The sequence below is a fragment of the Protopterus annectens genome, chromosome 16.part0 (genome assembly GCF_019279795.1).
Source record: "Protopterus annectens isolate FY-2018-M chromosome 16.part0, PAN1.0, whole genome shotgun sequence".
In the NCBI taxonomy this organism is placed as follows: domain Eukaryota; kingdom Metazoa; phylum Chordata; order Ceratodontiformes; family Protopteridae; genus Protopterus; species Protopterus annectens.
In genome coordinates, this window is record NC_056750.1 from 327,007,638 (window position 1) to 327,030,978 (window position 23,341).

General features: G+C 37.3%; 1 protein-coding gene across 1 annotated transcript in view; it reads right to left on the reverse strand.

Moving 5' to 3' along the window:
* LOC122790593 (centrosome-associated protein 350-like) overlaps positions 1–23,341 on the reverse strand; it is a 289,372-nt gene that overhangs the window by 240,730 nt on the left and 25,301 nt on the right. The window contains exon 2 of the mRNA XM_044058120.1: positions 14,663–14,783. Within this exon, the coding sequence (XP_043914055.1) occupies positions 14,663–14,783 (121 nt within the window). The remainder of the gene's footprint in view (positions 1–14,662; positions 14,784–23,341) is intronic.

Here is a 23,341-nt window from a genome sequence, read left to right on the forward strand (position 1 = left end):
ACGTTTGAATATCAGTTATATGCCACTGACAACTGCCTATATTTCTTGGAACATCACACTGGATTTTCAGGGGAATAGGGTACCAAGCTGGTGATATTGGCCATTTATCTGGACATGCTAGACAGATTGGAACAGTTGTGGGGTATGAATATGCATACAACTTACAATTTGAACATTCTAGCAAATTCTGTACTGTTGTTGGGTGTAAGTATGCATACAGCTTTTTATCTGAACATTGTATCAAAATCTGTAAAGTTGTGGGGTATGATTATGCATACAACTTAGTAGCACTCCCAGGATTCAAACCCCTGCTGTGTGTGACAAAATATTATAGCTAACATCACAGTACACTGTGCTATCAGGGAACTGATGTAAAGCTTTTGACTGTTTTCTATCCAAGTCTCCTTAACTTGTACAATATAACTAACCTCTTGGCACTTCCAACATTGTTATGCAGGACTTCATGCCCATTTTATCTGTATACCATGGTGTGGGTGACACTGCTTAAGATACAACAGTACTATTTATAGTATGGAACAGATCGCCAACATATGAGAGAAGAGTAAACAGAAGCACTCCAGGGGTTATACCTTTATTCACAGACTATTACACATTTATTTTTACTGGTGCAACACTTTCTAAGGCTCTTTGTTATGACAGTACATGCAGACTGATTACTAACCTGCCTCGCAACACAGCCTTTGTAGCCTAGCATCATGGGCTTACTGGTTTGCAGCCCACTCATCTGCAGCTGTCAGAGAAATGTGGTGATATTTAGCCATAACTATCCATAGTATACACAAGCTAGGCAATTATTTACTACTTAGTAGAATGAGTACTTACTGAGTCCTGGGGCATTGGGCATCTGCCGAGACTCCTGGATCCATTGTTCCAGTACATCCCCCCTCCACCGCTTCAGGTCAGCATGGTGGTGCGTGACCTGCTCACTAGCCCGGGGGATACCTGTGGCACTGGTGAGATCATGGGCGAGACTGTCCCAGGCCTCTGTTTTATACTGCGAGCCCTGGTACTGGCCCTGCAGTAGTCTCTGATCATGGTGTTTTACCAGGAGCCATACCATGATTTTTGACTCCTGGATGCCCCAGCACTGTGCTCTAAATTGATTGCCTTCACCCACACCAGCCATTCTGCCTGCAGTAGTAAGCTACAACCAGTTATGGATAGTATTCCCGCCTGTGGGGTTTACATACAGCCATTTTCCCACACTTCCCCATGATTGGCCAGTTTTGAAAAGGCTAAGCTATGAGCAGACCTGCTTACATGAGGTTGGCACTGCTTAAAGAGGTATACCACTAGGCAGATTGCATTGGCTCCCCTACACATTGCTTACACTTACTAACTTGAGCTGTGCTGCGGTTAGCATTGTTTAATAGTTAATTAGCACTATATTTGCCATTTGCCATTGATTTATTCTTCATTACAGGTTATATATGTGTCTGGTATCCATAATTCCTGTGTACATACACTGTATGTGGACCTGGGGGCTTCTACAATTTATTACAATAACACCTCAAATCTATGCTTACTGCAGTACTCCAGTTCACATATTTATGTTCTGTGGCAGGTATCCAACATCACACTGTACATAGATTCAGTTCACATGTTTGGTTTGATGTTCCTGTGGTGAGAATGCCTTTGCTGATTCCTCATGCATATCTATTGCTATGATGGCTTAGTGGTCAACTACTGTGACTATAGTGTACAGGGTCCTGAGCTTGAGCCTTGCAGAGGCAGTTTATTTTGTTGCTGGGCAGAACATGGGCCGTTGGATCCAGAGTGTTTAAGGCACTTTAAAGCAGCTGTAAGCAGGTATGCGTGGGTTTGCGAGATGGTAAGCACTGCTAACATCTGGTTACAGTTTTTTACACTGTTTCTACTTTGCTTAATCTGTGTAGGCAATGTTTACCCCAGTGCAAATGCACTTAGACACGCTTACTACTGCTTATTTGTGCTTAAGCCTGCTTACTAGTGCCCTATTCATTATGACACTGACACTTCACATGTGCATTTCATGCAGTACTCCAGTTCACATTTAAATGTTATTATGTAGGTTATACGGCAAAAAAATGTTAAAATATGTTCATATACAGTTTTCACATGGAAAATGATATGTACTGCAGTGGAACTCGAACCAGGAATGCCTGTTTGTTAGGTGGATGCTCTAACCACTACACAATTGCTGTGCTGCTTCATTTGCATATATATTCCTTGTTATCCTCTTCGGCCTTTTCAGCTGCTTTAACCGTAGCCAAGCGATGGGCAAACCCTCGCACCTATGGTTAGCTGTACTCGGGGTCTTAAAAACAATAAATACAAGGGTTTATTTGTTTTATTTCAATGTACTTTTGCTGTTGAACACATGGGGACTGTTGGTGGGGATATGCGGACACCTAAGAGCGGTCTTGCTCATTTATTTACACTTTCTTCTGTTCTACTTTGCATGGGCATGTTTATTCTGAGAGCTCTGCTCTCAGGCACACCCGCTGCACTTGTCCACGCTCAGTGTAGGATTTGGAGCTCAGGCAACGCCCCTTCATTAATATGCATGGTGCGCTGCTGTCCTCCTCTTAAACTGCCGCTTACGTGCAGGACTAGTTTAGTCCTGCATGGCAGATTAGTAAATCCGGGGGTATATCTCTGCAAATCTGGTAATTTTTTTGTTTGAAGATAACTTATTTTATTTCCATTTGTTGATTTATTTATTTGTCCATTAACTGAGAAACTGAAGATCATTTTCAGCCATGACTCAGGCTAGGTGGCAACAACAACTTTTTAAATCAACATTTACAAAAAAGAGACTTGCAAAATGTGTTAAATACTTACAGAATATAAATATGCATCAGTAATAGTCTCATAAAACTGCCAATCTCTGTGGACTCCCAAGATGGCTGCACGTTGAACAACAGCTTAATTCATCTCTCCTAGTATGAAAACAGGATCTCAGCAGAGGTGGACAGTAGTTTTTTGTGTTTCTGTGTACATTTAAGTAACTGACTAGTATGTGTACTGCCTGGATGCCAGGAAAACAAATACAGAGGGCCTGAAAGGAAATCAGCTACAAAAGGTGAGGAATAACACTGACTAGGAAAAGTTTTGCAGCTGTTCAGCAAAAAACAGTGCAAGTTCCAGACATAACTTCCAGTAAACCTTGAGGAAAACATACAACTGCACACAGACCTGGTTAAAGTAAATGAAACACTGATGGACTATATCAATTCAAACAACAAAAGGCAGGAAAAATGGAAGATGCTTTAAATAGATATTCAGATGAGGTGATTAAACTGCAGGAATCAGAAGTGAAATGAAGAAAGGCCTGGCTGAATATGAAACAGCTCAAAAGAGATGTTTAAAAAAAATAACAGAAAAAAAAGAGGACACAGCACATATGGTAAACCTGAGATTTTCAGCTCTACCAGAGAAGCCGGAAGGAATGGACTGTATTAGTTTTATGACAGCACAAATAAGAAACTGGACTGGTATTCCACAAAAGGGGATGTTAGTTGAAACGGCACATTGTGTGTATGCTCCAAACCTGGCTATGAGAATGCAACCTAGACATTTAATAGTAAATATGCAATCCTACCAGCAGAAGGAGTTGATGCTGATAAAACTGTGGCAAGAGGACAAAGTGCTAAAAGTGGGAGACAGCAGAGTGCTTGTGGAGAATGATTACTCATTGTACACCAGGCAGTAGAAGAGTACATTTATTCCACTATTTAGGGAATGTCGAGAAGCAGATGTGAAATTCAAACTGCTGTACTAAGCTATCATCAAAAATTCTTCCCTGGAGGTATAAAAGCATTTTTTGATGAAGTACATGCCAAGAAGGAAATACAAACGTTTGTCTAACAAAAAGTGAGTTGTGAAACAAGAGGAGATTCTATTTCTTGTTCTTCTGGTAACAAAGACAACAGAGAGAATGTGTCAGTGAAATCTTTTTCAATGTTTGAATGGAAATGCTGGAGAGAAGGAAGGGAGCATGAGAGTTGACTACAAGAATTGGCAGTATGTTGGAAATGAAGCAGAGACAGGATTTGGGAGATGAATATGAACAAGAATAAAACTTAGAAATTGACAAATGTGGGATTACAAAGCTATAATTATATTTGTGGAATATTTCTGAAATATGACAGAACAAGAAAATCTGGAAACATTAGACTTTTTTGGACTTTGGTGGACTTGTGCCCTACTTCGTGTCATTAATGTTCCAAAAATTACTTGGGGGAGGGGAAGAGGATGGATAAAGTTAACTATAAGTAAAACAAATTCTTTCTTAATAGTACTATTTCTATAGTGCAAGATTTTCTTTGCATGCTATAAAGTAAAGTAAAGTTTTCTTGGTTAGTTTAAGTATAATGGGCATACTATTGTAAACAGGTGCTGCTATTTTTTCCCCTTCTGCTCTCTCTCTCCTTGCTCAGTATTAAGAAATGTAGGCACTGCAATGTAAAAAAAAAATAAAATAAGAAGAAATTTCTGATTAAAAGAGCACGAGAAAAGAAAAAATAATGTTTTTCTCATTCTTGAGTGGGGGGGCTGATTGGGCTGGGGCCCTTTGCTTGATCTAGTAACAAGGTTTAAGAGAAAGCAAGTAAATACAAAAGAATATTGAATATCATAAGGCTTTTTCAAGCAAATAAATGTATGCTTTGTAGCAGTTCTGTATCTGGTCCTCATATCCCCATGGTAACAATCTGATAAAAGAGAAATTAGCTAGAAAAAAAATAGAAATTGGCTAGGAGGTGATGTTATCTGAAAGCACTGAGGGAGATCTATAAAGATAAAACAAAACCAGACAGCACTTACCATAGATAAACTTCCCCTTAGGTTAGCTCAAGTTTGTGACCGTAGCTGTCAGTTTGGGACATTTGTTTGTATTAGCAGGATAAAACTTCAATATTTGAAGATGTGCATAGTTTTGTGTGTTAGTATTAAATTAATAGGTTTTAGAGGGATACTGGGAGTTTGTTTTTTGAGAGCTTTCAATAAAACAAAAAATTTTGTAAGATGTGACACAGGCTCAAATGGATATGACAAAAAAAAAACAAATGTATAAAGGTTCAATCTGCCAAACACTGTATGCATGTTACACAGAAGATGGAACTAGGCATTTAACAAAAAAGCTGTTGTACATAAAAGTGGGAATAATAACTTTTTAATACAATGATGCTTTCTGTTATGTATTTAAATGTCAATGGTCTCACAGATAGATACAAAAAAAAAAGAGTAATGAATTATATTAAAAATGCAGAGTGCAAATAGTTATGCTATTGTAGACACACTTGGAAAGAAATGAACATGTGAATTTGATAAAGAAAGGTTTACAGGATGGTTATTCAGTGGAATACCTGGGATAAAATGGAAAACAGGAGTACTTATATTAATTGCAAGAGGGGCTCCAATACTGATATAGAAGAAGATGAAAAAGATAATAATTGTAAATTTGTGATACTAAGTGGCTACTGGCAAGGGAGGGGGATTACACTGACATGTATTTATATTGCACCTAAAACTGCTATAATGGGGCTCATGAAAATTCTGGGAGAAATAATTACCTTTCAGCAAGGAACATTACTTATAGGTGGGGAATGGAATTTGATTTGTAGTAGTGAAGATGCATCTGGGGTACCAGAAGGGAAAGTATAACAGAGGAGGATAGACTTTTGGAGATATTTATGAAAATATTTAGCAGGGAAGATGCGACTTCAGTACTAGGAGTTTGGAATGAATTTACATATTATTCCCCAAGATACAGAAACTGTGCTAGGCTAGACAGAACTTACATTTCACATGAACACATACATTTAGTTGAAGGTCTTGATACCCACACAATAAATATTTCAGATCATACACCAATAACTAAAATAAAAGCACGGTGTAAAAAAATAAAAATTTAACACTGCCACTTTCCACCTATCTGTTGAAAAGAGAGCAATTTACGGAATGGATACTGGAAAATATTCAGAGCTATTAGAGAAAACATAATTTTCTTCTAAAAATATAGCTAAGAAATGGGATAAAATTCAAGTGGAGTTTAAAAATAGGGGGAAATAAGAAAGGGAGATGCGGTTAAGAAGTAGCAAGAATTATTTAGTGGGACTGACAAATGTTAAAGTATGGCAGAATGGGGGAATCTCACAGAACAAGAAGAGAAGCATCTGCCGAATGCAAAATGGAAAATAATGGATTACCTACATAATATGCACGAGTTTAGAAAGATTGCTGTTAAGCAACTGTTTTTTGATAATAACTCTAGTGCACAAAAATCTTTAGCAAAATGACTCAGGAGACTGAAAGTAGAAAGAGCAGTCACCGAGCTTAGAGAGCTTATAACAAGGAAGGTAACAAGAAATCCTGTAGAGGTCTTAGAAATATTTCAGAAATTCTGTGAACGTCTGTGTACAGCAAACAAATATGGAAATCAAGAAAAAATACAAATGGAAATGTTTATGGAATAATTACATTTGCTAAGGTTAGAGGTAGATGAGGCTCAATTATTGTTAATAATTACTAACAGTTAGGATAAGGAGGAGATGAGATAAAAATGGGGATGTATAACTAATCTACAGGAAAGTCCCCAAGAATAGATGGTATTCCTGTGGAAGTTTGGAAGTTGGGAGGAAAAAAACGATAAAGATCTGAAAGATTTTTTAACCGTATTTTAAGAGGAGAAGTGCCAACATCCTGGAAGAAAGTGGTGGTAGCTGTAATACCTAAAGAGTGTAAAGATCCATCAGATCCAGCTTCATACAGGCCCATTTCAATACTAAGCCATGATTATAAAGTAAAACACAAAAACCACTGGTAGAGCAACCCAAGGCAAAATAAAAACATGAAAGAATTTTTATTATGTGAGCACTTTCATGGCTAACACTGCTGCTTCATCAGACAATGACAATGAAACCACCATTGCAATATTTAAATCAATCACAGTCAATAAAATCACATTTCTAATTAAATTATGCAATTAACCAGAAACTGTTCTTAAAGACAAAGCACATGTATATAAATATTGCAAAAAAGTTAAATACAGAAATAGCCGTGAAAGCGCTCACATAATAAAAATTCTTCTATGTTTTTATTTTGCCTTGGGTTGCTCTACCAGTGGTTTTCATGTTTTATTATTGTTGCTTTGGTTTTAGCAATGACTGGTGGTGCATTTATTCCTCTGGTTGTTTCCTATCATTTTTCTCCATTCATGATTATACAGTGTTTTTGTCTATAATGGCTAAAATTATAACAAAAATGATGCCACAATTGATAGATATGGATAAATGTGGTTTTGTGGAGGGGATGCCAACATTTGACAACATTAACAGAAGATTGATGATACAAAGGGAAGCAGAATGTAAGAAAATACCACTGCTGGTGGTGGGCATTGACGTAGAGAAAGCATCTGACAAAGTAGGCTGAGACATTATGAGCAGGGCACTGGAAGCATTTGCATTCCTGATAAAATTATAAGATCGATTAGGAGGATATATTAGGGATTAGAGATGAAAATTAAAGTGGGTGGGGTTCTCTCTGAAAATTTCTGCTTGTGCAGAGGAACCAGGCAAGGGTGTCCTCTCTCCCTGTTGTTATTTGCATTATATTTAGAACCACTGGCAAAGAAAATAAGGGACTCAGAAATTCAAGGATATAATTGGCATGGTAGTCAAGAAAATCTGGCTCTATTTGCAGATATTATTTTATGCCCGACAAAACCAGAAAAGGACATTGCAGTGCTGTGGAACATTCTGAGACAGTTTCAAATCTTTTCAAGATATAAAATGAATGAAGTTAAAACAAAGGCAATAGCAGTAAATTATGTACCCATACACAAATTGGTTCAGCAATATCCATATTTATGGGGATATGATGAAACTAAGTACTTAGGAGTATGGATTAAAAATGACTCAGGTGTGGTTGCTAAGGATACGCGAGAAGAGACTAAAGAAAATATAATGCAAAAACAGAAAATGGAAGCTCTGTTATATGGATATGGATAGTAAGATACAAACAGTTAAAATGTTTTTAGCCACTTTAGTCTTATACACAGGTAATGCATATTTTATCAACCAGAGGAGAAGTTGTGTATAGCAATTAATAAAGATCTGAAAGATTTTATCTGGGAAGGAGAAGGCAGCAAGAGTCAAGTGGGATAAACTGAATAGAACAAGGCAGATTTGGATTACCTGATTTGAAATGGTATTTCACAGCAACACAGTCAAGGCTCCTATACATAGCACAAGCAGAAAACTGTAATTCAAAGTAAAAAGGGGTGATGATGAAAGGGGGGGGGTTCAAGAAATAAAGAGAGACTGGGATTTTGGATGCAGGCCTTTAAGGAGAATACCAATAATCATACAGAATATTATATTCATAAAGTAGGAGAAAGTGTTCTAAGAACTAAGCCAACACAGGAATGGAGAAAAGCGATTCTTCCGATAGAGATGACTGCACTTAGGGATACAGACAAAAGGTAAGAGGGGGCTGGAATTTATTGGAGAAAACTGGCAAAGAAAACAAGGTATTGGGTTAAAATAACTAGAGAAGGAAAGGCAACAGAATGGGAAAACACCAATAGTTTATTTGGATGGCAGGTTAGAGATAGCCTTCTCTGTCAAGGACAGATGTCAGAATATAGGCAAAGAGAAAAATAGGGGGGTCCTAAACAACAGACCATCACTGGTAGGGATTTTAGTAGAATGTAGAAAAGAAGCTGCAGTTAAAAAGGGAATAATTAGTAGAGCATACAAAATATTGCATCATAACTATAAGAATCAATCAGGAGAGGCTCGAAATGATTGGAAAGAGAGATTGGATAAGCAATTCACAAAGAAACAATGGGGAATATATGTATGTCTCACAAACCTGCAACAAAATCTGAAGATTTAGGATTTTTGCTTGGAAATGTTTAATTAGATATTTTTATACCTCAAGTAGACTCCAGAGAATTTTTCCTCAGGTAGACAATGTTGGAGGTGTGATGGGAAAGAAAGAGGTAATTGGGAACATATTTTCTGGGACTGTAATAACTTAGCAGACTTTAAAGATTCCCTGCAGACTACTCTGTCAGAGATGCTGGGTGAGCAAATTGATGAAACTAGGGAAATTAATTTTCTGAGGTATGATACAGAATCAGAACTGCCTAGACATAATAAGGCCTTGCCGAGTCTAATTATGGTGGCTGCCAAAAAAAGCAATTACTAGAAAATGGAAATCAAAGTCTAAACCAACTGTACTAGGAGTAGTGAATATAGTAACAGAAATAAAACAACTAGAATTGGGATCCTTAGAAAAGGGTAGCAGCAAATTAGAGTAGGAAAAAAGGAAATGTGGGAACAATACATACAAGGGAGGAATGATGTTTAAAAGAAGGCAGGACTTGAATGAGCTATGCCATGTTTGAATGACAGTGACTGGGTAGATTATAAGTGATGTAAAATATTTGCAACTAGAATTATGTCAACCTGGTTTGTGATATAAAATGCTTGCAACTGGGATTGTGTCAATATGGTTTGTTTTCATTTATATAACTGTATGATTGCCTAAGTCATAAGGGATACTTTAATGTTTTTTCTTTAAAAAAAACTTACAAAACAGGGTACCTTCTGACTTGCATTTCAAACCAACAGTCATTTTCAGTTACAGACATATAACTACTGCAGATTTACATGAGTATCTGTACAATTCACTACATTATATACAAGAAGATTAGCATTAATATACTTCAGTAGCTATTTAGTACTGCTTTCACATGACAGTTATTTGCAAACACTTTACAAAATGCTGACAGCCAAATACTCACTAATAGAACCACTGAAGTTTCAGTCATGCTTAATAGTTGTGTGTTGTTGTTACAATGCTTAGAAGATGCGTTTGAAGATGCTGAAAATTGTGTATGGAAACTATCTGATTAAGTTGGTTTGTTTTCACTGGTTTTTAGAGGTGGTTTTCTAGGTGTCCACTCTACTCACACTGCTACCACACCACACATGAAAAAGATTTCATTTTGAAACTTTAACAGCGTATTGCATAGACAGTGACCAAGGCACTTAGTTTGTATTCTATGCAGTATTCCCAAAACAAACACTTTGCTTTAATAAGGACATCAGGATCACCGGAACCAGTAACTTTCAAATATTTTACCTAGTCCTAGGTTTTCTTGATAAAAAATGTACAGTTAACCAGTCATGCACATTTGTCATGTAGTTACTGTACTTCTTTGTAGTTTTCTATTAAGAACATATTTGGGTCAAACTATTTTATTATGCCGTCTGAAAAGGCCAAATGATGGATTTTGTTCTACAGTCTTACTGCTATAAATAATGTGTTCTACACAAAGTACTGTGTACTGCATCAGAGCAAAACAATCTGACCCTGTAGCCATACTTGGTGGTGTCATCTCATCTGATTTGCTCAAGTAGATATTTTGCATGAATTTTTCACATGGTATGAAATATTTGTGCAAAACACTAAACTAAAATAGGCTGACCTTTTAGATTACACAGTTTTTCTAAAGAAATACCTTTTAGTCTTGTCCACAGAATCTTGGTGGGCTGATAAGATAGATGAAGTGGAAAGTAATCATTTGTACATTTTTGGTGTGTGTGTTGGGGAGTGTGACTAAACTCCGTTGCTATTTCCAGACAGGCTGCCATCTGAAACTTGGAATGAGACAATCTTAGAATTAACAGCACCCATTTTGAGGGTTCCTTCTTTCTTTGGTACAAAAAAAAATTCTCAGTTTTAGAGAATTTGCCTTTTGAGAGATTGGAATGACATCACTGTGGGGTGAAAGTACAACATGTGTTACTAATATAAAATTATTTAAGGCTTATGGGAATCAATAAATGATTTACAGGAAATGGTTCAGCTGCCCAAACATGATTAAGTGGCATAAAAATTAATGAATGTGGTATTAAGGGTTATAAATGTATAATAATGTTGTACCTCCTGACATTATTAAGGCAGGACAGTATGATTCATCTACATTTTAGACTGTTACTCTTGAACTATGTACTGTGCCACAGATTGCCGTAACCTGGAAACTGGAAAACCAAATTTTCCCATCAACATTATATATACTAAGGACATCCAAAATGGCTGCACACTGATCAGCAGCTTAATTTTAGTTCTCCCAGTGTGAAAAAAAGAAACTAAGAAATAAGAGCAAGTAATTCTGCCAGCTTGAGCACAATTTGGTTACTAGCAAGTAAGATACTGCCTGGATGCCAGCAAAGAAGAAATTTAGAGAATATGAAAGAAATTCAACCAGATGAGGTGAAAAGAAAACATGGGCTGGGAGGAATCATGTTGTTGTTCTGCAAAAGCAGTCCAAGCTTCAATTTTGGTAATAATTTAGAGGATAAATAAATCAAATGTACTCAGAGCTGATTAAAATAAAAGAAACAATTGAAAAAAATGTATCAACTCAAATAACAAAAGACTGGAAAAATAGAAGAATCTTTAAGTAGCTATTAGGTGAACTAATAAAAATGCAAAAATTAGAGGTTGAAATCAAGAAAAGTGTGGCTGAATATGAGAGATCTGAAGAAAATCTTTTCAAAAAATGGTAGTGTTAGATGACAAAGCATGCAGAGAAAACCTGAGATTTTATGATGCACCAGAGAAAGTGGAAGGAACAGACTGTATTCATTTTATGAATGCTCAAATGAGCAACTGGACTGGTACTCCACATCAGAATTTGTTAAATGAAAGATTGGAAGATGCAGGGACCTTTCTATCTCATAAAGATATGGGGTTACAATTTTGTTTGCAGCTTTATCAAGTTCTTCTGTAATGTTTCTGTGATTTGGATGACTTGAAATGTTTTCTGTAATTGTAGTGCTGGTTAGAGTTGCAGAGTTCCTATTTACATACCTGATTAAAACTAGAATATGAAGATAGAGTTAAAGCACCAGGTATTTACATTCTGAAGAAACAAAAGGACAGGCTAAGGACAGAAGAACAGAGGGGAAAGGAGGGCACACTGGTAGCAAATGAAAGTTAGACTAAGTGTTATTTAAGAATGTATTTTTTACTGACAGGACATTGGGGTTATGAAATAATCCTCAACAAAACTGTTGTTACATTTACAAAAAAAAGAATTCAAAGGAGATGACAGGGGCAGTGAGTATAGGGTTGGACATGAATTTGCATATTAAAGAATTAGCTAAATCAACGCACTACTATTTTTTTTCTCTTTTGTTCATCTAAAAATGCAGCATTACAAAAAAGGTGTGCACAATGTCAGTGGAATGATTCATTGTGCATCCACTTTCCAAATCTGTATGTAACTTGCTGAACAGGTAAAGGGTATGACAAAGAATACATCAAATGAAACACGGGGTCACATTTGCTACTTGTCAATAGTTTTTGGTAGTAGTTTCACAGAAATCTTCATGAGTGTCACTTACTGAAATGTAGCAGTTGTACTGCAGAACTCCTTCTTTCACGGAGTCCTAGTCTGCTCTACAGACCAGTACACTGGCAGTTAGGAGGCTCCTGAAGTCAGGTCTCACACACATGTACGCAAAAAGGCTGGGACTAAAATGCACAAAGTATAAACATCTCTTTGGTTTAATGCAGACTGAGAATTTTGTATGTTATGAAAACATTTTGGCAAATGTTTTCAGAGTATTCGTCTCAGTGTACCCCAAAACTATCCCTTTATTGCTGCAGCTTTGTCCTGAGCATGGCTTTCATAGTTAGGACATGTGGAATTCATAACTTAACTGTACATTGATAGTGACATGGTTTATGAAGATGGGCCCTGTAGATGGCAACTTAAAATTGTGACATGAAATATTAAAATATGACCAAGTGCTGATTTAATAGTACAAATCCAGAGTTAGAGAGAAAAGCATAACAGTCCACTTAAATTAATGATTTACCTCCTAGGTATAAAAATACACTTTTGGTTTAGGAAGGATGGAGCTTCAGATAGTAAAAATGGTGATAAGTGTGCAAGGGTGGTGGTCTGCGTATGGACAGTAGTGACAGCAAACTTTTGTTTTCAAAGATTTATGAAAACAGTTTGGGGGGTTGCTATATTCATCATGTGTTCTCATTGTTTGTTCAAGGATTATAAATGCAAACCTCAGAACTAGAAAACATGCACTAATTTTTAAATGACTGCATCTCAAAAAATCCCATCACGTTCAAGGTATAATAATCTTAAGAATCAGTATATACAAATACAAGAGGGGCCTTGGCAACAACAAACTTTTAATGATGTAACAGTAAGTTTTACATATTGCTGTTATTTAAAACAATATTGCACTTAGTTTTTCAAAGTACCAGGATTTGCACTATCAGAAGTTCTGACAGGTTCCAGTCAGCTCCTATATCTTTTCTGAAATCAGCTACAGTGCTACTGAAGGACACAAGATGGTTGGTTTTCAATAGTTTAGGAAAATAATGTGAATGAGTGTAATTACCATAATATCATACATCTATGCAATAATACAACTTGTCTGACACATAAGCAGACAAATTTCTCCATTTCAGGAGGACAGTCATAAAGTGTCATTAAGATGAAGGTGGCACTGATGTTTGTCATCAGTTACATATCAAAATGGGAAAAGCTGCATCTTGGAGCATGTAGATGCTGTACTCAGAATGAAACAATGCAGCTCTTTGAAAACAAAAGCTGCTTTGTCTTTCACTGATTTCTACAACACTAAAAATGTTTTCAATTAGTTGCTTGTGTTCCTGCCTTAGTTTACTTAAAATAGCAAGCTTGGAGGTTGATGTACCTTAAGTAAAGGGACTTACTTGCAAGCAACGGCTATCGGCAACTTTTAACTGTTAAGTGCCACTGAACTTCACTCAGAAAAATTAAGCTGGCCCAGTAGCAACTTTGTTAGTGAGTCTGTACTGAAACCTCAAGCTGTCCCCTTCCCTTCCCCAATTTACCAGCTGCTATGAAGAGCATAAGCATGCCTTGTGTAATTAATCAACTTTAAAGCTGAATGATTCATTTATTTTGGAGACAACATAGGAGCTGAGCTGTTGCAATAATGATGTTTTTAATGTTCTTTATTTAAAAATGAGAAAGCACTCTCAGATTGGCCCCTAGTATTGCTAAGCTGCAGGTATCTGATAGCATAATAGAAATGTTCTTCTGTTTTGCAAATGGAGTAACAGTTTATATAACCTTGTTAGGATTCAGCAGTGAATGGGATAAAATGTTACGTAGTTTTGCATTTGCTTTCTTATGTCATGTGCCACCCAAAATCTACTTTTATGTCACAGTGGGGGGAGGGGGTCAATGTGCACTATTTAATGTGCAATTAAGGTTCTTTTGCCAATTAGCACTATCTATGGAATAGCTGACAACTAAATGCAGAGCTGGCATGCAACAGGAAGCAAAACAGTAAACTCTGCTGCACAAAAGATACACATCTGCAGTGTCTGTAAAACATCATTCTGCTAAAATAAGATACACAGGAAACTGTATTTTCTTGCATGTGTCTATATTGTATTTTGAAGACCATCATTTGAAAAAAGAAGAAAATACTAAATTGCCATTACTTTTCCATTTTTAAATATTGCTTTTTCCATATTTAGAAATAATAATGTTGTATCAAATTTGTTTGTTTTTGATGAACAATATTGCTCTTATCTGAAGTTTTAAGAAAATTTGTACTACCTGTACAACTCAGGAAATCCAGATGGTTCGGTGCTGTATTCCTGTTGGTCACAGTTATTCTCTGGTGCTGAAAAGCTGCTTTTTTTGCTCGAGTAAATTCTTCGTCCTTTTACACACTGTCCTGTAATTATGCGCAATATACGGGATGTAGCTTTAAAGATAACATGGCTAAATGACAGCACAATAGTTATTATGCACACTGTTTATTTTTCTTGCACAATATGTTATAAATGTATTGTCTGCTTGCATTTAAGAACAGTTTGTTTAAAATAGCTTAGACAGTGAGCATGTTTCAACATGCCCCGGTTTACAGTGTTCCTGGCAACACATTTTTCTAGTTGTACAGAACTGCAGGTTAGGTTTATGATCTGATAAACAGAAGTGGTGGTCTCTATACTTAGAAAAAAAAGTCATGGGATTAGAAAGTCTAAGATTCCATCATGTTTCGGCTGCTGGAGCTTCAGTGTTCTGCACTTTAAATATGAAACAAAATGCTAAATGTTCATATGATTAAGATACAGTTTAGTGTTTCTAAAAGGCATTAAAATGTTGAATGATATAACAAAACATTTTCTGCAAAAGAACAGGAGAGAGAGCATGTGGGCATTTGAATCTGTGCAACGTTATTTGTGAAGTTTCAGACAAGCAAGGTTAACAGTTCAAAACCATGTAAATGACATTACACAATGTTCCAGAAAAATCTGAAAAACACAGAAGATAATTAATAAATTGCTACCCATGACAAACTGTTTTCATGTTTTGGAAAAAAATAACATATTGTGGGTCAAGAATCTTAGTATATATTACAGCTCAAGATTCAGATACTTTGCACATGTAGCTAATTAAAGCACCTTACATTAGGAAGAAGTTCCAGTAGGCACATCATGAGGATGCTCATAGAAAACAACAGAACCCTTACTGTTCTTGTTAAGTGCTGCCTATCTACAGAAATGTCCCATGTAATTGATAATGATGTCAGTACTTTGCATTTGGGTGCCATAAGGTTAAACAAGATGCGTGGACAAGACAAACGAAACTGGACATCAAGACTTAACTGTAGACAGCATGAGCGTACCTCTGAAACTGGTGGGACATTTTCATCTGTCTCTACTACAATCTGAATATTTTGAGAAAAGGCAACAGTTTTGTTTGCAGATTCATAGGTTCATTGGTGTATACTAGGCTAACCACTACAAGGGCCTATTTAAGCTTAGCCATGCATCCCAAATCTCTGACAAGTACTCTTGATAAGTGTAAACAGGGGCTTAGGAGGTGAAACATTTACAAGCAAGGGCCTGGGACATGAATCATTAATGGGCTGCCTGTGTCCATTAGGGACATAGGTGCCAAACCAAGGGCAAATTTCCTGTTCCCCATCCAAGTGTCCAAGTTACACTTAAATTGGATTAGGGAGGAACTCTACTGCTGGAGAGCCTGTTCCAGAGAAGGGGTAATCTATGGGATAAATACCCATCTCTCCAGCAGGTCCTATTTATATCACAACTAAGGTTAAGGTTTTTAGTTAGTAAACTAACAATGGTCATTAAATTCATGGAAATTGTTTTACTTCAGAAAACACATTAGGCAACTTTTTATTCCATTGAAGTTCTGTCATCCACAGGGGCGGCTCATGCTATCGGACTGCCGTACTGCAGTCCTCCCACCTAGAAAACCAAAAGAAAAATCTTAAAAACTAGAAAACAAAATTAGAAAAAAAAAAAAAAAAAGCACAAGTCCCAACTCCTCTGCGCATGTGCAGACACATTAGAAGACCTCAGACTGCCTTTATCAGCAGTCCGGATAGAGACAGAAAGATACTCAGCAGTCATTGCTGCAATGCACCCAGGAATCTGTGCAGTGACGAATGCACAGAAGAGGAGGTCCGGACTGCTTCAGCTGCAGGCAGAACCAATGAGGACTGAGAGGTGAGCTGCTCTCGCGGGACATTCATTGCGCGGGGCTTGGCTTCATTCATGGATTACTGCTTCAGGTAGGTGTTTTGGTCGCTGGCTGGATTGCTTCGTTCGTGAAATGGGTAGGTGTTTGGTCACTGGCTGTTCAACAGGTAGGACATGTATTTACAGCAGGTAAGTGAAGGCTTTGTAACAGGAATTATACCGCTGGACAAAGGATGTGTGTGTGTGTGTGTGTGTGTGTGTGTGTGTGTGTGTGTGTGTGTGTGTGTGTGTGTGTGTGTGTGTGTGTGTGAAATGCCCCAGTTACTATATACTGGTGGCTAGAGAGAGCAAATGGTGGTGGATAGAGATACTCAGGCTTGAATCCTGTACCTTGGATGCAGGTGGCAAGGACCTGAATTCCCTATCCACCACCATTTCTAAAAATATTTGCAGATTTTTGCCTCATATTTGTTCTGTTCCTTATAAAATCTGTGGTTTCTGTATCTACATTTTTCCTTGCAAAGTCTGTAGTGCAGTGGTGCACTGTAGCATTGCTGCCCAACAGCTACAGGTTCTCTGGTTTGATTCTTGGCTGGGGTGCCTTCTGTGTGGTGTCTGCATGTTCTCCCATCTTACAAAGATGTGTCTGGCATTTCTCCCTGCTCTGCTGAAAATTGTCTTTTGTTCCATTTCAGACTAGTTTCCTGGATAAATGTTTAAAAATAACAGGCATTTGAATTTTAGACTTCATATTCTTCAGAAAGTACATGGTAACACAAAACTGTTCTAGCAGTTGTCTAAGTTTATAACATGGATATTTGAAATTTGTCCCTATTTTGACTGTATTCCCCCATTATTGGCTTTGTCCAGGTATTTTGTGCTAAGGTTGAGAGTTATCTATGGTGAGAACTGAATTCATTGAATGTTTGGGGGCTGTACCCCCCCCCCATTACTGGCTTTGTCCACATGTTTTTTGCTAAGAGGTTGAGAGCTATAGTGAGAACTGAATTCACTGAATATGTTTGGGGGCTCTATTCCCCCCATTATTGGCTTTGTTCAGGTGTTTTGTGCCAAGAGATTGACAGCTATGCTGAGAACTGAATTCACTAAATGGTAGCCATTTAAGCTCGTCTTCCTCTTTCACAAAACAGCTGATTTGGCATAGTGGTATGTTTCTCTGTTTTGCACAGGGTCCCCTGGGTTAAAGACGTGGCAGTGAAATGTATGGTGGTAACACAGCATTTTATTCTAGCAACTTTCCAACATTATACAAGCAATGTTTAAAATGTGTCCCTGGTTTTTGGGCTTTTGTCCCCCCCCCCAATAAATTTCAGCTTTTTCCAGATTTCTTGTGCTGCAAAGTTCAGAGATACAACTGCATGTTGAGTAGATTTTACAAGGAGCTGAGAGCTGCAGGGGAACAAAACTTTAGTGCTGCTTATTCTGAGTCTGCTTGCATTGTTAATAGCACACCAGGTAGTATACTTGCTTTTGATGCAGAAGGCAGTGGGTTCTACTCCCACAGTAGATAGATGCATTGCTGATACTGTATTGTGTTGTAAAGTGGGTAGATGCTGCAGTCCTTTTTGGCAAAGATACCTAGAGTAGTAACTATGAATCTGTTATCAGTTTGCCATACAGTCCCTATTGCGATATTACTAGCTTATCATTTTTTTTAATGCATGCAACATAGGCAATTTATTCCTCAAGGGCAACAGGCACTTTATTTGTAGATGAATAAACAATGACATATAAAGTTGTTTGCTAGCAGCAACCTCTTCATTGTTACAGATTTCTTGAATGTGGAATTATTTAGATGACTTTTACTACTTCAGAGATTGTGCATATTTACTGATACTGGTGGACTGTAGAAGGTTGAGTAGACTTTTATGATGGAAACGTTCTGAATTGGGTAGTTTTGTCATTGGTGCATGCATTTTGTTTCATTGTTTACTGGAAAAATGTTCAAAACAATAAATTTAAAATGCCGTCTAACAACTGTACTGTATTGTACAAGGAATATAATTTAGGTGCATCAAAGAGCACATGTATGTTTCATGTGCAAGGGGCCTATGATTTGAAAACAGCCCAAAGTTAATCTTTATCTGCCACTGGCAAAATGTATTTTCTTTGAACGTGGGTTTCAATGCTGTTTCATTGAATGTGAGTTTCAAGGGCAGAGAAGTTTTTAATGCTAAGCCTGTTTTCATTGTGAGACTGCATTGCTTTGTTTAGCAGATGTCTTAGTGTTTGTGCTGTAAAATGCAAAATAAAACTTTCAAATGAAATCCAAATCATCATAGAAGTAAAACAGTATGCACATTAGTGTTTATGGTAAATGGAGTGAAATAGCCAATTAATGGATCATTGGAATGGCTGCAGGGGAGAGGGCTCCATTCGACCATGATTTTGTGAGGGGGAAGGGCGGCAAACTCAAAGACAGTCCCAGCTGAACTATACCTCCCAACTGTCCAGATTTTCAAAGAATTAATAGATTTTTGCTTCTTATTTTTGGTTTGTTCCTCATAAAATTTGTGATTTTCTGGAAAATCATTTAGGAATTAAGTCACTAAATAATGAGACACAGTTTCAGACTTCATAACCTTCAGAAAAATGCATGCTAAAGTAAGACCTGTTATTCTATCAACTGTCTCAGTTTATACAAGAGCAATTTTTAGTACTGTTTATATGTTCCCCCAATATATTTGGCCTTGTCCAGATTTATTGCATTAACAGGTTGAGAGGTACATGCAAATAAAATGCTTTATAGAATTAGGCATAGACAAACCTCTCAACTGTCCCCGAATTTGGCTCAAAATGTTGCTCTTCCCCTAATAATCCCTCCACAAAATAGCAATTTTGGAAGAAAACATGGAAGGTTTACAATTAAGAAATAACTGTAATAATCAGTTATATATTACATTTATTTCAGAAATGCATGTAGATTATTTTATTTTGTCAGCTGCTCAAGTTAGCAGTACTATTATTAAAAAAAGTGTCCCTTCTTTGACAGGTTCCCAGCTGTATTGTGTGGCAATTTTATATTTTTGCATCACATTTTTGGTCCATTTTTCATAAAATTGTTTTTTTTTTGGCAAATTAGTGGTAAATCATTAAAGACTGAAGTTAGAAAATAATGACAGACATTTGAGTTTCAGATTTCATATCCTTCAGAAAATTCATACTAATGCAAGACCTACTATTCTATTATTTTTCTAAGTTTATAAGAGCAATATTTAAAAATTGTCCTTATTTTTGGGCCTTTGTCCCACTTCTATGTATGGCTTTGCTCTGAGGGTGAGAGGTATGACAAATGTGTCAGGGCCATCACAGTCAGCCAGAGACATTTCAAATTGTGACATACTTGTTGCACCCCACTCCCCCATGTAGTGACTCTGGATGTGTCCAAGCAAGGCAAAGAGCAGTTATGCAGTGTAAATGTGCAGGGTATCCCCCCATCCAAGGTAGACACAAGTACTACCGTGGCTTTTCATCTGTTCTTGATTTTGCAGAATCGTCTGGTTTCTGTCATATTTTTGTACTGTTGATTTATGCTTATTACTCAGAAAGTGCCTGTTGCTCTGTGTTTTAAGTAGCAATGCTTTAATGACCATCAGGTAAGCTTGCCTGAGATCATAACATGCAAGTAAGCTTTAATAAGCATACTGTTAAAGAATTGCCAACATTGAAGCCTTTCTGTTGTTGCCATGCAGAGAATACTTAACTAGATAATGTATAAGCGTTTGGTATTGAATTGCATATGACAGTATTTGTAATAAAGGACAGGATTACATTATTTTAAGAAGCTCATTACACTTGGGAGACTTCCAGTGATCTCTGAGGGCTTTACCCATAAACTAAACAGAATGCCATTCATGTGTGTTCCATAACCTGTACAGTAATCATTTACGCAATGTATCTTGAGCCTGTTTCTTGTTTGCTTTTCATTTTTTACTTTGATCATGTTTTCCCCATGAAACAAGTAGATAGTTGTCAGGCAGCAAGTCTTTTTTTGGATAAGAAACATTTTTACAAGTGGGGGCATCACAGAGATTGCTACTTTCAGCATGTTACTTGGTACTTTAATAAAGCTGAATATAAATTATAATTAGAACTGCAGTGCAAGGAGAAGTGGTTTGAGTTGAGTGCTGCTTGTTTTTCTTATACCTAATTTTGACTGGCATTCCAGTAATGTATTTAAAAAGTAATTTATTTTTTCATGCCTCACAACCTTTTTGTTTCCATCTAGATATTAAGTAAGCTGTCAAGCAGCCAATGCATTGCAATATTTTTATTCATTTACACTTCATTTGTCTTGATTGGACTCTCATAATGAGGGTTTGGCACCCAGGGCAGCATATTTAATTAAAGTTAGTTTTTGTGGTTTTGAGCATAGCTCCTCCTCTTTCTAGTTGTCTGCACCCCTTCCCATTGACCCCACCCATTCAGCTATCTCCTGCAGCCCCCCTTTGATTTGAAGTCACCAGCTGCCACTGGTCATCCATATCAACAATTCTGGAAAAATGCATTCACTCTTAATTTCTTAATTTCATCCTAGAACACAAGGTCCTCTCTCTCTAATGCAACATGGTTTCAGACCGTATGACAGTACCACTACAACTCTGCCTAGTTTTCTCAACATAGTTGAACACAAACTCCAATAATCTGCTGTCCACCATCTTTCTCAGCTTACCAAAGGCTTTTGATATTGTCTTCTCCAAAAAGCTTAGACTTTCCTTATCTGGCCTCAGAATCTGCATTTAACTCGTTCTATAGTTATCAAACAGAGAGCAGGCTATAAAGTGGGGGATTGACTAATCCTCCTTTCTCCCTATACCTTTGCTGTGCCTCAGGGATCAGTACTAGATCTATTACTGTCCAATCATTTCATAAATAACTTGCACACAGCTTCTGTGCATGACTCTGTAGTCAAACATGCAGACAACGCTACACTGATTTGCTCAGCTAAATCTATCTACCCTGCAACAACTGACCCAACAATCCTCTTCCTTAGAAGCATGGCTCAACAGCTCCCAACTCTTCCTTAACCCCCCCCCCAAAAAAAAAAAATATATATGTTTTTCAACCCAAAACAGTTTAACAGCAAAACATAACTTCTCTAATCTCAAACAATACTAAATTTGAATTGGTAACACAATAAACTGCTAGAAGTTATAATAGATGACCAAATTAAATTTTACCTTCATATATCACAAGTCATAAAAAAGGCACATCAGAAACCAGGAAGTCTCTATAAGGCCAAACACTTCCTCATAGATGTAACCAAGACTAGTATTGCAACAGGATTCTTACTCCCAACCCTCCCATATACCTCTCCAGCTACAAACTTACTCCCTTGTAACCCTTAAACTGCAAGTGTTAAAATAAAATAGCAAAGTTTGCTACAAATATGCCCCATACAACTTAACACTGTCTCTCAAAAAAGTATGCACTACTACAGGCAATTCACAAAGTACTTCATAAATCTGAACAACCTCCTAGCCTAGTAATTCTCATATAACTCACCAAACAGAACTTCATCCTCATCTCCTCCTGCCTCTTCCTCCCATCTTTCCTAAATCAGCTTTACCAATTGCCTTCTGCTTTTGTGTACATGTGACCAAACAACCATAATCTGTTTTCCTTGACTTTCTGTGCAGTTTGTCCTACTTTGGCTTCTGCTGTGATGTCCCTATTTCTTCAACTGCTCCACATTTTACATATGTTTCTTCAGTTGCTCTCACCTTATTATCCAGATTCCTGTGCCATACAAAAAGAGAAGTTGTACCTCTGTTTTGTATGCCTTACTTTTCAGCTTTTTTGGAATTCTTCTCTCAACATTACCTATGGCAGATTGTGCCAGCTTTCTGCAGCACCTCTCACTCTAGCTTTGACCATCTTATCCAAACCTCCCTTCTCCTCAACCACACTTCTACATACTTGAAGCCGTTAACCTGTTCCAATGTTTTCTCTTCTCTCACATTACTCAGTTTTTTCTAATTTTTCCCATTAGATGCATAACAGCCATCTTGTCTGTACTCAGTTTCATCACATGTTCCTTCAGTTCTGCATTCCAGCACCATATCATTTGGTTAAGTTCCTATTCCGAGTCTGCTTATAGTACCACATAATTTGCATTCAACAGCTTTGCTGATCTGTCCCCTCAAACCTGTTTGCTGATCATACATATTAATGTTAGGCGTGGAATCCCTCTGTGAGTCTAAACAATGCTTCTGCATATCTCTGTGTGTCCTTGCACACTAAATATTTGCAGGACTTTGAACCATCACAGGTCTACCCAAATCATCTTTCTTGTGACCTTGTCATATTTTTTCTCCAAGTCTAGGAATGTCCAGTTAGACTTTTCCTCGTTTTTAGCTTCTTCTCCACTAGATGTCTCACTTAAAAAAAATCAGGCAATTTTCACCGCATCCTGATCCGAATGAGCCCTTCACTGCCATATTTTCAATTATTCTGAACAGTTTTATCATTCATCTTCTTCTGCACTTTCATGTAGTGCAACATGTGTTTGATACCTCTGTATTATCTACAGTTGTGAATATTCCCGTTTTTATATACCGATGCCTGAATGCTTACTCTCCAACCATCTAGGATATACATCTCTATCCAAATTGCTATAAGTACCGTGAGGAAAGATTTCTCCCCAAAAGCCCCAAACATCTTCACCCTATCTGCAGTGACTTCATCTGAGCTTCCTGCTTCCCTTGACTACATCTTTAATGCATTTTGTACTTTTTCTAAGGTGGAGGTGGTTTCCTTC